The sequence below is a fragment of the Chaetura pelagica genome, unplaced genomic scaffold (assembly GCF_000747805.2).
Source record: "Chaetura pelagica isolate M959 unplaced genomic scaffold, ChaPel_1.0 scaffold88, whole genome shotgun sequence".
NCBI classification, from domain to species: domain Eukaryota; kingdom Metazoa; phylum Chordata; class Aves; order Apodiformes; family Apodidae; genus Chaetura; species Chaetura pelagica.
Genome location: NW_009954313.1, coordinates 1,568,030 through 1,582,087, shown reverse-complemented (window position 1 = coordinate 1,582,087; position 14,058 = coordinate 1,568,030). Strand labels below are relative to the sequence as shown.

The following is a 14,058-nucleotide window of genomic DNA, read 5'->3' as shown; positions in this document are numbered from 1 at the left end:
AGTGAAAAATAAAAAAAGTAACAGTGTACTGGTCAAGAAAAAGTTGCAGACATTAATTTGAGCACATCACCACTAAATTCTGTCGTGAATTTAAATGAGTTTTTCCATTCTTCTTTTTGACATTTTATCTTTCTCAAAATAAACATTCCAAACCACTTAAGATGTAGATTCATTCTCTCTGAAACTATTTCCTCCTTGAGATTTTATCTCAGTAAAAATATGCTTGCTGGCTGAAAGAGTAAAAGATTAAGCAGTACACAAGTCTAGGAGCGAAGAAAGCACACATAGATGCCCCTAAACTGAAAACTAGTGATAAAAAGTTGAAACAGTTTTGTTTTACTGGCTGCTGATTTAGGGAGAAAAGTGCTTACCCAGGGGCAAATACTTGTCATATTATTATTTAAGCACCATGACATGCAGATACACAAAATTATTTGAGTATCCAATAAAAAGCACTTAAACTAAAGCAGCTTAGAATACAAAAATAGGAGTAAGAGACAGCTGGTGTGAATATCTCCACAAATTTCTGTGTAAATCACATAGCATTGCTGCTCCATATGATTAGCTAAAAAAGACTACAGCAGAATACAAAAGATCCAATACAATTGTGCTTCAAAAGAAGTTAAAGCACCAATTACATTGCAGTGAATTAAAAACACTTTGCTGTTAAGCAGAAAGAAGTGGAAATGAAAGAGAAGGAAACAAAAGTTATGGTATTTATTTTTCTTCTCTATAACATAACAAAAACCATTCCTTAATTTCTTGGAAATTGTGAGATGGATGAGTCTACTTAATGGCATTATAAACAAACACAATTTCTGGCATGAGTATAACATTACTATTGGTAAAAAAAAAACAACACCCAAAAAATATCTCAGGAAATACTGAAAGAAACTCTGCTTTACCCAAAACCATGGATTTTTTATCTCTGCTGCAAATAAAAAATCTTTTCTCTATTTTACAGTTCAGTAGATGACTGCTGCTTTCTCCTGTCTCCCTTTCTCACCATTTCTAAATACCTTCAACTCTTGCTTGGACTCAGAAAGGCAAGAGCACATCCTTCGGACTGAGGAGACTTGTGTTTTTACTCTCTTGTCATCATAACATTAAGAAAAGCTAGCACGTACACCAAAACATTTTCACTGTTAGCACTGTCAGGCATCAGACCAGGCTGCCAAGAGAGACTCCACAGTCTCCTTCCTTGGAATTTTTCATGGTATGTTGTAATTAAGCCGTAGGCAACCCCATCTGAACTCAGTGTTGAGCCTGTTTTTTACAGGAATTTGTACCAGATTACTTCCTAAGGTCCTATCTGAATTATTTTATGAATGTGCAGCCCTCAGCTCCTTAAAAAATTATCTCTATAACTCTCCAGAACAGCACAACAGCTGTTGTGTTTCGTACAATTCCTGTATGACAACAAGTATTCTCTTGTAATTTTATTTTTCTTCCCAATTGCATTTCTACATTCACCTATTATTTCTTATATCCTGTAAGTCCTTTGGAGCTTCCTTTTGTTCTGCATTTGCATGTCTAGCACTTGGAGTCCTAGATTTTTGACTAAGACTTCCACAAAATACAGCAATAGAAATAAAACAGAAAAAGAAAGAAACCCCAAAAGTTAAAAAAAAGAAATAAAGTAAAAGAAAGAAAACAAAAGGGAAAAAGAAAAAGGGTGAATATCAGATTTAGATTTAAGGAGTACTTAAAAGGTAAGACACACTTGAGTGACAATACAGTTATTTTCTTAGTAGCAAGGAAAAACAGTTGAAAAGACTAAAACCTTATGCATTTGACCAAGTAAATATGGCAGGTCTATATATCGGTCCCCTATTATTATTGTGTAATCATGAATGAACACTGATTGTAGGAGAACATGGAAGAAAAAAACCCTAAAAAACCAGAAAAAACTGTTTAATTTTTAAGAGGCTGACTAGCTTTATCGTGCTGATAGGAAAAGAATTATTTCAAATCACCATTCATCAGATGGTGTATCTGACAAGAGGAACAACCACCAGACTTTACTGAAGAGAGAATGAAAAAATATTTTTGCTAACCTAAGGACCTATTTAATACAGATACACTCTTATCCGTTAGTTATTCTTTGCCAAGACAAACACGGGCTAACTCAGACACTACCTCTCAAAACAGCTCAAGCTATACCTTTACCCTGACAGGCCAAGACGGAAAAGCAGCCAGAGCTGTCTGCATCACTTTCCAGTTACTTATTTCTGACTGGCAAATAGCTCTTTTTACTAATTTCTCCCCAGTGAAGGGCTGTTTGTAGTTCTGCAGGTGAGCCGTGGACATTGGTCTGTTGTGGTAACAAATATCACAGAACTAAAGCAGCAGGAGTTGGGAGAGGCAGAAATATGGCACAAGAAGAAATAAAATTATTGGCATGTACATCAAAGAAACTAAGTTCAAAGCAGTGGAGTAAAAAAAACACAAAACCCAACAACTTTTCAGTTAATTCTCATTCACTGCATTGGGTTCTCCATCAAGATGAATAAGATGGCAGGGGCTCTAACACTGCACGAGGTGATAGGCAAATCAGAACATCTGTCGAATGTGTCAAACCCCAGTGCTTGAAAGTGACAACACAAAACACCAGTAACCGAGGTTTGGTAGGTATTTTCTTCCTGTTTAAGTTTTAAAGAGAAAAAAATATCTGGGGTAGAAGAAACCTGCAACCTGACCAATTCTCCACTTTCCAATTCCCAGGTCACTTACCAGGTCACTTTGAGGTGCTTCCTGATAGTCTGCTGAAAAGCAGGACATGGAACTTCTGGTGCAGTTGCTGTCACTGGCCTGCCGGGGAGGCTGCGCGTACTGCCTGTAGGTAGCGCTCTTCGGGGTCCAGCGAAACAGGTTGATTGACTCACGAACACAACGCTCAATATCAATCTCTGAGAAGGGATTGAAAGAAGAAACAAGAAACGCAACCATGAAAAAAAAAATCAGTAAATCAAATAAACCTAGCTATGACACTACTAAATATGAATATATTAATCTGTACCTCTTAGTCTTTCTCTCCCTCGCTTAAAGAACACCTAATTTTGGAAAACATTTTCCCATTTAAAAAAAAACAAACTGATTTTTTTTTAATGAAAAAGACATTTTAACATTAATTCTATCCCTAGTTAGGTATGGAAATCTGTGTAAGAGAAGTGTAGCAGAACTTTTAACAAATGCAAAGGCAGGAATATAACTGAAGCCTAGTCATTGTAATGCATCTGCACTGAATGTCTTTGCAAGTCAGACTATTGACTCTTAAATATAAGTATATGCAATGAATAAAAAGAGTATTTCATGCAGTGTACAGACACGAGGATTTTTGGATCAATTTGGTGTCTTATTTTACAGTTAAATACTGCTATAAGCCAAAGTGCAAGTTTTCAGTTCTCAAATTTTGTGGCAAAGCTACATGTCATCTGTTTGGCGGAAAACAGGAGTTTGCAACAATAATTTGTGCTCGATGGCAAACACAGAGGGTTTATTTCAGTTTTTTTTTTTCTTTATTTCTTTATTTTTTTAAAATACAATCCAAAACCCAACTAGACACTCAAAGTATAACATTCTGGTTGAAGGAGTGAAGTGCTGTGTGTGACAAAACATTAATAATCTTAGAAGGAAAGCAGACACCCATCAAAAGGGAAGCATCCTAGAATAAGCTATGGCCAAATAAAAACTTACCAAAGCATAATGAAAAACATACACAAAAGAAAAAATAAATCCCTTGCAAATACAGTTTTTGCAACACTAATAATCCTGCCTGTATCTATCTTTTAACAAGATGTAACATAAAGGCTATTTACTTTTCTCTCACTGTAAGAAGACTGGCTAGTTTTGCATCTCCTGTTTGCAGTCTCACGATAAGAATTTCCTAGCTTGGATTTTTTGACAAACCTAGCCTAGAGCATCAGACAAACTGGAATATAAATTCTTTTTTGTGTTAGGCCCAAGCATCTTGGATGATTCTTTACAGCATTCATAATTTAGAAGATGGAAGCACCAGCTTCTAGAAAACAGTACTACTGTAGCCAAGCTTTATCTGTAGATCTCAAACAGAATTTGATTCATCACCACCAATCATTCATTGCCATAAACAGATTTGATACATTACCATCCATCAGGGAGTTCCTCCAAAAACCTCAGTTATTAGCAGGGTAATGAGCAAAAGAAGCTGGAATAGAAGCTTGGGGCAGAATATCTCAGTTGGATGAGATTATTTGCTTTGTTTAAAATCCAAATGAAAGATGTGATCTATTAATCTCCCATTCAAAATGCTTATATGCCAACTTGCTTCTGAAATTCTGAAAAATCTGAGTAAAGCTGTAGTTTACCTAATTTTAATTCTATCTCTAAATCCTTTTGGTGGATGTGAAAGAAAATCAAGATTTCCTTAACCATATCAAGTTTCCTAGCTACTTGGGATAATACTTGCCAGAGATAGAGGCGAAAAAGTGGTGTCCCAAGAGTTACAGTTTTTTTTTCTTTTGAACAAACTGTAATGGAAGGTTGATAATTACTTTCATTCCTAAGAAAAATCTATGCCACCGGAGAATTTTATACAATTTCTAAATTCAGGTAAAGACAGCACCCTTTCATTGCTTATTATTCCTAGAGCTCAAAATAAACTCCAAAGTATGGTCATTGCAGTCATGCTTTCTCTAAATTTCTTAAGACTCCTTTTATTTATAGGAAGTTGAGAATTTCAGTTAAAGACCACAGTACATTTATGGCTTTCGTTTTTTTCTGTAAAGCGACTGCTATAACTGTGAACTATAGACTTGTCTCCTGAGATTCTTAGCTAGGGAAATGTTAGCAGTACTTTTGTAATAAATGAAATTAAAGTAGAATTTAGCCAGTAGAAAAAAGAAAAAAAATCTGAACAACAAAAATAAATAGCAGGGGAAACATTCAGTTGTGAGTGGACATAATAGCCTACATATATCTGAAATTGAAAACAGAGAACTGGGGGATGGAATAGGAATGCTGTATGCACTAGAAAGTTATGAAAAAGCTGAAAGCAGAAATTGAGATTGACAGAGTTAAACACTGAGACAGATTATAAAAATATTTTTCCTACTAACAAGCTATGTAATTCCAAAAAGAATCCATTTAGAGAACTGGAAAAAGCAGCAATGGGTTTCCCTAAAAAACCCCAATAACCAGTTCTTGCTCATTAGTGTGTAATAAAAAAAATGTTGAGGTCAGTTGTTCTGTGATTCTTGGCTCTTTGATTTCTCATTTTTTCTAAGCAGCATGTCAGGAGGAAAGTGAAATTCCATTGAACAAAAAGAGAATTTTTAATGGTTTGGGACGGAGGCCATCAAAAGCCTAACAGCAATTTACAGTCTGCTGATTAATTGATCTACTCCTAAGTAATGCAAAATAAAAATATAACAATGAGATTGTGGATTCCACAAATAATTAAATATATATATGCTCACATAGACACATGTATACATATATGTGGGAATAGTCAACATTCATCATCCATGAGGGACACAAGACTATTGGTAGAGAAGGAATTTACTCGCCCTGTTTTGTTTTTTTTAAAAAAAAACCTGTTAGTTTCAGGATACTGGGATTTTAAGAAATATATATATATGCTCACATAGACACATGTATACATATATGTGGGAATAGTCAACATTCATCATCCATGAGGGACACAAGACTATTGGTAGAGAAGGAATTTACTCGCCCTGTTTGTTTTTTTTTTTAAAAAAAACCTGTTAGTTTCAGGATACTGGGATTTTAAGAAACATTACACTGGTATAAACATTTACCAAATGTTTATTAGTAATTTTGCTTGAACAAGTTACACACTTGGCTAACCTTCAATCCAGTCTTCACCTTCTGTTTGAAATTTCAGGTTAAGAAAAATCACTTCTTGTCAATAACTAAAATGTAATTCAATCTTGCAATCTTGCTGTATAAGATCTCTTCTCTTCCTTTTGGCTAATAAGTAAGGGTCTGCTGTGCTACTTAAATTCTGATTTCTTCCCACGCCCTTTCAAATATATGACAAATGAGTCAATCCCTGATTAAATGTCCATCTTTTGTTATCACACCAAGACTTTGCATTCATGCTGTATTAATCCTGCTCATACTCTTCCTGTTGCCAAGTAGCTGTGCCAGAAAGCCTTAAAGCTTACACATTGTGACAAAGAAACTCCTACTATGTCTGCAGTGTAAATATATCAAGTCAGTGACTAGATTCTTGAGTAGGACTAAGAACAAAGGAAGAGACTCCCTCACCAGGATGCCAGACTACTTGACATGTGCAAACAAATTAGAATAACATCCTTCTTAGGGCAGGCTCTGCAGAAATCTCAAGGTGTTAGGAAGCAGCAGACAGAAACATTTAGAAAGGGCCTGCTCACTCATGGACATGCAACATCTTTGTGCTCTCCTAGGTCCCAACACTGCAGTGTTTTGTAGTTTTAAAAGCATGTGCCTTCTGTTTTTATTCATATAAATTACTTTGCTGGAAAATCTGCAATAAAAATGTGCCGATGTAAAATTGTGCCATGTATGTGAATCATGCACTGAAAAAAATGTAAGCCTAACTTTAAGCACAATAAAAATACCATAACAATAAATTCTGATTTCAAAATTGACTATGTCTTCAACCAGTCCGGTTTTCAAGAAGTGCAGAGCACCTGTATTTCAAAATGCCAAAGTTGGCACCCAGGTACATACAAACTAAAATCACAAGTTTCATTTTAAAAAAGTGGTGTTAGGAGTTCTGGATCAACTGAGCTCAAGTATTTCACTGTCAAGCAGTAATCAAGCCATGCAGGAAACAATTCTACAGCACCAGCTAATTACTCCATTACTTGACATTAAAAGACTTTTCCTGAGATTTCTAAATATGCAAATAGTATGGGAATTGAAAAAGGCAGGGGTGGGGAAGTAAACAAAAAGTGATCCAGCCGCAACATCCTGGATTTGCCATGGCCCCAACCTAATATTAAGCCTACAGAAATATTTTACATCTTCTCAAAAATAAACTTCCTGGTTGGTCTAAAATGCTACTGGTTTTGCATTGTTCATGCTAAATTACCACTCCTTACCATGCAGCTGCTTTCCTCTATCAACAGCCTCAACTGAAAAGGATCGTTTAGCCTGACATAGCTGCTTTTTAAGCTACATATATTTAATGTTTATTATTATAGATAGAGGAGAGAAGTAGACCACACTTAAACCAGATGTTAAAAAGAAAGCAACAGTTTAAAGGAAATACACCTGTGACAGAAGCATACAGAATTTTTTATTTTATACTGGATGTGCATACCTTTTTCACAGCAAGTGACAACAAGTAATGGAGAAAAACGTAAGACAAATGGTTCTTTCTTAATGAAAATCTACACAAGCCAAGTCTTTGTGTGCAGTTAATCGGTTCCAGAGCCCTTTCCTTGGGTAACAGGACACCCGGTAAGAAATTTGGCCAAGATAAACTGCTCCTACATTTTGGAAACAGCCCAAAATTACAGGCTTGGTTGACCTCTCCATCACAAATACTTTATTACTACCCAGCCAGGCAAAATCAGCTTTTACCACACAGACACATAAATAGGTAGGTCTTAAGTAGAAGACCTTTGTATGGCACTTGGGGATATGGCTTAGTGCTAGACTTGATAGAGTAGGGTTAATGGCTGGACCCTATGATCTTAAAGGTCTTTTCCAACCTAAGTGATTCTGTATTAGCATAGCTCTCATCTTGTTAGCCTTCAGGATATTTGTAAGGAAGTAATATGAAGTAATTCAGAATTTCTGTTTTTTTGAAATAAGATAAACATTCAAGTAATCTTGAAAAGGAGTACCTGTTGCCATCAGAAAAGGATCCAAGACTCTAATTTGACCTGTTTGTTCCTAGACCAATAATGGAAAACCTTTGGGTAAAGATTAATATAGATATCAAGATCTGCCTAAAGATTATCCTGAACTATAACACACACAAACTACCACAAAGCAAAAAACGGTATTATTCAAGACTAAAATATTATTAATTTCCCCTAAATACAGCAACTGCAACCAGGGAGGATAATACTCACTTTGCTTATGCACTCACGCTTAAAACATTTCATTTCTAAAATAATACTCTTGCCATTTGGCACTAAAGTAGATAATTTACTGATATGCAAAACTTGCAGTATTTACCACAAGTCAGGTCTATGTTAATGTCTGCAATTGCAAATCTAGTAGCTCTAACATCAGACCAACCTTGTCAATATAAATTTCTAAATTATTTAAAAGTTTGCTGATAAGTAACGTATTCAGAAGTCGAGGAAGAAAGTTCCCCTATTCTCTGAAAACCTTTCTAACACTCCCCATTTAAATTTACAGATGAAAGTATTTAAGAGATACATTCCTAAAATCATGCTTTTATAATAGAAAACAAACCAAAAAAGAAGAATTTTAAGACATTTTAAATATTTTGTAATTTCAGAATTACATTCCCCGTACACAAGTTTGGGATTTATGCTCTATCAGGTTACATAATTGCTGAATTTATTTCCTTTGAAATATGTTATGCTGATGAGGAGAGAAAAAAAAAAAAAAGTGGTGGGATATTTTTTTGTTTTGGTGGGTTTTTTTAAGCATAAGAGATAGCCTAGCTCCCTGCCTTCTTCTGAAGCCAATTTATATGTGACTAGCCTATCCCCTGCAGATGATTGTCTAGACTTTTTAAATTTTTGCTGTCACAGAGGTTTCACCTGACACACCCAATAAGTACCTAGCACATTTATCATAATTTTCAGAATACAGACAATATTCTTCACATACGAGAACTTTTCCCAATTGGGATACCTGTTCTTCCTGAACAGGTTTTGCCCTTCAACAGTAACATTCCAGCCTTGAAAAGCATTCCAAGCTTGCAATATCAACAGTCTTAGATTTAGACACAAACCCTGCTCTAGTTCTTCATGTTGTGCTTTGGTATTTCTGTTGATTTCTATTAAAACCGAGCTCTCAGTATATTAAGAACAAAGAAATTTGGATGTACAGAATCAAGTGTCTCACACAGATTTATAAAGGCAAGTGTGTAAGTTCTTTGAACATGGTACAGTAAACCAAAGGGAACTGACAGCTATCCTGAAGCATGAGAGCTCTGAGAATTCACGTAAGCAGACCTTGCTTCTCAGTCCTTACTTTGGCAGAATTTCTCTAGTTCTCAGCCTACACTGCCATTCAAATTCTGTATTTCAGTAGTTCTGTGTATCTCTATTAACAGCACTAGATGTGTACACCCACAAAATATATCTACAATCATATAGAAGAGTACTGCTAATGCACATTTTAATCAATTTTAACATTGCAGTATTTGTGTAGCTCATGATTTTAAAATCCTCAGTGAACTACTACAGAACTAAATATTATTGAGAAGACCATTTATACCCACATAGGCAAACACACACATTAAGTATAACAAAGATACTCTGCTAGGCACCTGGCTCTGTCAGTAATATTTTCCTTAATTGTAAAAGGAAAAAAAAAATATCTAATGCACACTTGTTTTCTAATCACTAGTCTAATCCTGAAGCATTTGTTATGCTCATAATTTTAAAGAAACAAACAAAACAACAAAACCAAAATAAAAAAGGGAAATGGGGAAACATCAGAACAGGTTGCCCAGAGAGCCAGTAGATAACCCTTCCAGGGAAACATTCAAGGTCAGTTAGACAGGGCTCTGAACCACTTCATCCAGTTGAAGACGTCCCTGCTTACTACAGGGAGGATGGATTAGATGACCTTTAAAGGTCCCTTACAACTCTAACTATTCTACAACTCTATGAAATATTTCCCAAGGGAAAAATAAAAGAAATAATAATATAAAAAAAAAAGAAATTTCACTACAGTTTGGAGCAAAGCTCTGAGTGGCCTGAATTTTGTCTTTCCATGCCTAGAAATGCTAATATGTTTGATAGTCTACTTTACTGAACTTTCATTTTACTCTAGTGTAAAGGTGTACAAAACCCTACATGACTAACAGGTGGATTATTCTATTCCTTGAAATCCCTTTTTGCTATGAAGAGTAGACACTGGTTCTATCAAGAAACAGGAGCCATAAACTGTGCTTTCAGACTGATTTTAAGACATGCACTGGGAAAGTTCTACTGATAAACTCAATTTTCACCCTTTTTATGAAATGCAATCTCTCAAGACAGACAATCCCTTGCTAAAAAGATACATATTTAATTTTCCATGAGTGACAACAACAGACTAGCAAGAATACTAATATGAATAAAAGATTTTGGTATTTTTTTTCCTTAGTGTCACCTACCAGTGCATTTCTCTTTAGTGTCAAGAAGGTTGAATCTATAAATAGAACAGCATTTTGTTCATGTCACCAAAAGTGGAAAATACAAATCATTAAAGAATTCACAGCTTCAGGTAAAATAACATTAATCATAAAGTGTTTGACAGTACCAAACAGCCTTGGTGAGCAGGTGTGCCCTAACAAATTGCTCTGCTTCTTTAGCAAAGCCAGCTTCCAACCTACAGATGGCTTTAAGCCATTAAAAGAAGGAAAAAAAAAAAAAAGGCAAACCAAACCAAACCCCACTTAGGAGCAGCTAGGCACCATTTCTGCTTCATACGTGCCATAATTTAGCAATTATGATCTTCACTAACTGCATTATAAAATACACTTGCTACTTGCATCTAAAAAAGCCATCTAACATAGCAAAGATTGCAAATATGTTTAGCATATAAATGGCCACTGGACCTACATCTTTCAAGAAAACTAGAAATATTATTTTTTTTTGGTTCTGATGTCTTTGATATTTCCAATCCAATTTTTTAATGTTATAGCACCATTATCATGCAGATCATGTGACAGAGATCAACTTGGTGTTTTTCTTCAGATATACTGCAATTTGAAAACACCGTCCAGCTTCGCTAACTCCATGATAAGTACCTTGCAGCGTGATTTTCCATGAGAGACAACAGTTTTGAACTTGGCCAAGCTACAACAAAGCCACCTGTGATTATTTCATAGCTGAAGTTATCAAAACAGCTCCCTTTTAAAAGGGCTATTATGACATCTATTCCTTGGAGTCTTAATTTAATCAATAAGACATTTTCAAAACTGTATGAGAAAAAGTCAACCCCAAAACCAGTATATTACATTTTTCTACTGCTCACATGCACATAGAAGACCCCACTGTACTTCTTCCAGTCTTTTCAAAGTTCATGTTTTGATCTCAAGAGTTTACATTTTCACTGAAGAAGTAGCAAAACAAATGGGAACACCCTTCTATCACCAAACACCCACAAATTCAGTGTGGGCTTGGCAACCAACTGCCAATTCTTCTTCCTACCAAATCTTAATTAACCAAATAGTGAAACACCAGAATTCTGGGATGATAAAAGTGTATGAATCACAGATGTGTGCAAACAAAGGATTTTCAGGAAGAAAAACAAAAGAAGGTAAAATAGCACCTACCTAGTGTCAGATACATATCTAAAGTAGAGTTCTCTGATGTGCATCTAATTCTGCTGCAGTCAGCAGAAACACATCATTCAAAACTGCACCAGACCATCTTATTAAATAATTTCCATGATTTTTTAACCTTTAGTCTATTCTTGAGTTGGATGTAAGTCTTCTAAGCATTTAGATGGCTTCCACCATAATGGGATTCAACATTTCGGCACATTGCTATTATGGCACCAGATAAAATAGTTTCTCCCACATTAGACAAACTGTTTCTTGAAGAATTGTTTTTGTGGTTTGGTAATAGCTAGATCTTTAACTACATGTTGCATCTTAAAGCTACATGTCTGTGTCTCACAAAATGTAATCCTCTCCATTTTCCACTTAAACAGTTTTACTGTAGCTCCTCATTGCACTGGATTGCTTTTCCACAACCAGTCTTTCTGGCCTTCCAGTCTGAGGCCGAGGTTCTTCCTTTGGAAGCACTAACTAATCTGGAGTCAGCAAAAAGACAAGTGCCTAAGGTGCACAGCATTAAAAGAACAAACACTTCTCCTGCTCCAAAATTACAGATTATGAGGTTATTGTGTGAACTAACCAACAATGCTTATTTATAAGTATGTTATAACTCACATCTAGGATTGGTGTTTACCTACTTTCTAATAGCATCTGTTCCTGTCTGTTGCCCTATCCCTTCTCAAGGCCATCATTAACCTCTGGTATGTCACTGATGATAATGGTACGGATCTCCAGAGGAAGACCTGTTTGCCAGGACCTATATTGCATCCATTCCAGGTGGAAATGAAATAGTCTATAGGATCCTTCCACTAAAAGCTGTACATACCCACATGGTTCTTTCCTGGGTCTGTTTCCTAACACAATGTGTTGGTAACTTTGTACTACTTGTACAGCGGGTAAGGAACTTAGTAATCAAATCAAGATATTATAATAATAATAACAACAACAACTTCTGAGTTGCATAACATACTTTTTTAGACAAAGTTATGGCAAGATGTTAAAGACTAAGCAAGAGGCAAAATCACAAGTTTTCAAATACACTGCTCATATAATATGCTCTTAGTGCATGAAAGAGCCTTCTGGGTTGCAATTTGCTGACACATAAGATCCAGACACATCCAAAGTTGTTCAGTACAAACCAGTACTGGTCTGAAAGTAGAGTCCTGCCTCTGTTACTGATACCTCAGGAATCAGATTATATGTAAGTGCCACCCTTACCATCCTCATTTTCCTGCCACATTCTTCTGCTACATCAGACTTAGATAAAATTAACAATGACTCCAGGGTTGGTTTTGTTTGTCTGTCTCAGATACTACTTCCTTAATCTTCTCTGGTATTTTTATGTTTGAATAGAATTTATACTTAGCAAAGCTCCTTAAACACAAGGAAAAAAAGTGTGAAAGAAAAAATGAAAGAGAATGATAAAAAAAGCCATACCACCTTGAGGCAGTATTTTCCTAAACAATCTAGTTCTAATTAAGTTTTAGCAGTTGCTTATATGTCCCCTTTCTACAGTCCCATGAGAAATGAACTAGGATATTTGCCGCTACATTAAAGGGATTATCCAGTATTCTTAATTAACCAATTATTTTGTCAAATAATTAAAACAGATTTCTAAATACAGTAGAACATCTTCAAAACTATATAAAAACAAGTTAAAAATTCAAATAGAGCTCACAAAACTGGCAAGTAATGCCCACTTTTATAGCATTTATAGATAAAACATGGCCAAAGCTTTGAGACAAGCCCTAGAAAGGGTTTTCCAAATCAAGTAATCAATGATGGCTCTGTGCCCCTTTTTTTTCCTCGTATCATTAACTTTCTTATACAGCAATTGAAACTCTGTTATATGCAGTTAACTGGAAATAAAGCAGTACAGGTGTTTCTGGGGTTTTTTTGTTGTTTTTTTTCTTGTTTGTTTTAAACTTTAAATAATTTTTTTTTAAATAGCTACTGTAGAAACAAGAAATCATAAAAATGTGTTCTACAAAATTGCGAGATTGCTTTATCAGTCTGGAAAGCAAGTAACTTTCACTGGCAGCCTGAGATAAGCCATTCCAGTGCACAAAAAGTTTAAAAAACACAGTTTTGGAGTTTAAGACACTGAAACTATTGCAGATATTTTGAACAATATAATCTCTTTCTTGGGGTAACCTAGTTTTAGGTGAAGGTTGTTTGTAAATTACTTTCAGAAGCTTCTCAAACATGGCATACAATTTATTTTAATCAATGTAAGAGAAGTCCTATTTGGAAAACATAGGTGACAAAAGAGCAAAGGAAGTCAATATTCTTAATGAGTAATACGACTCAGGATAGAAAAAGAAAGCACAAGGCTAAGATAATTCTATGTTCAAACAAATTACAGATTACAGGAGTCTCAGCTAGACCAGTAACATTTAAGTCACACTAAGACCATCTCCCATCCTCACTATTTCTTCCCCTAATTGTGAGTTTATTATATGATTTGGACTAATCTCATAATATTCAATTGTGACACTGTTGACATACAAAATACTGCACACATCACCAACATTAACAAATATTTTCAGACACACTGTTGTATCAAAATGTTTCCTACTAGACTATAA

The 14,058-nt window shown here is 35.3% G+C and overlaps 1 protein-coding gene across 3 annotated transcripts in view; it reads right to left on the bottom strand.

Moving 5' to 3' along the window:
* Window positions 1-14,058, bottom strand: part of TBCK (TBC1 domain containing kinase) — a 98,350-nt gene that overhangs the window by 28,630 nt on the left and 55,662 nt on the right. For all 3 annotated transcript variants that reach the window (XM_010004097.1, XM_010004098.1, XM_010004099.1), the window contains one exon: window positions 2,734-2,909. In XM_010004097.1, the coding sequence (XP_010002399.1) occupies window positions 2,734-2,909 (176 nt within the window). The remainder of the gene's footprint in view (window positions 1-2,733; window positions 2,910-14,058) is intronic.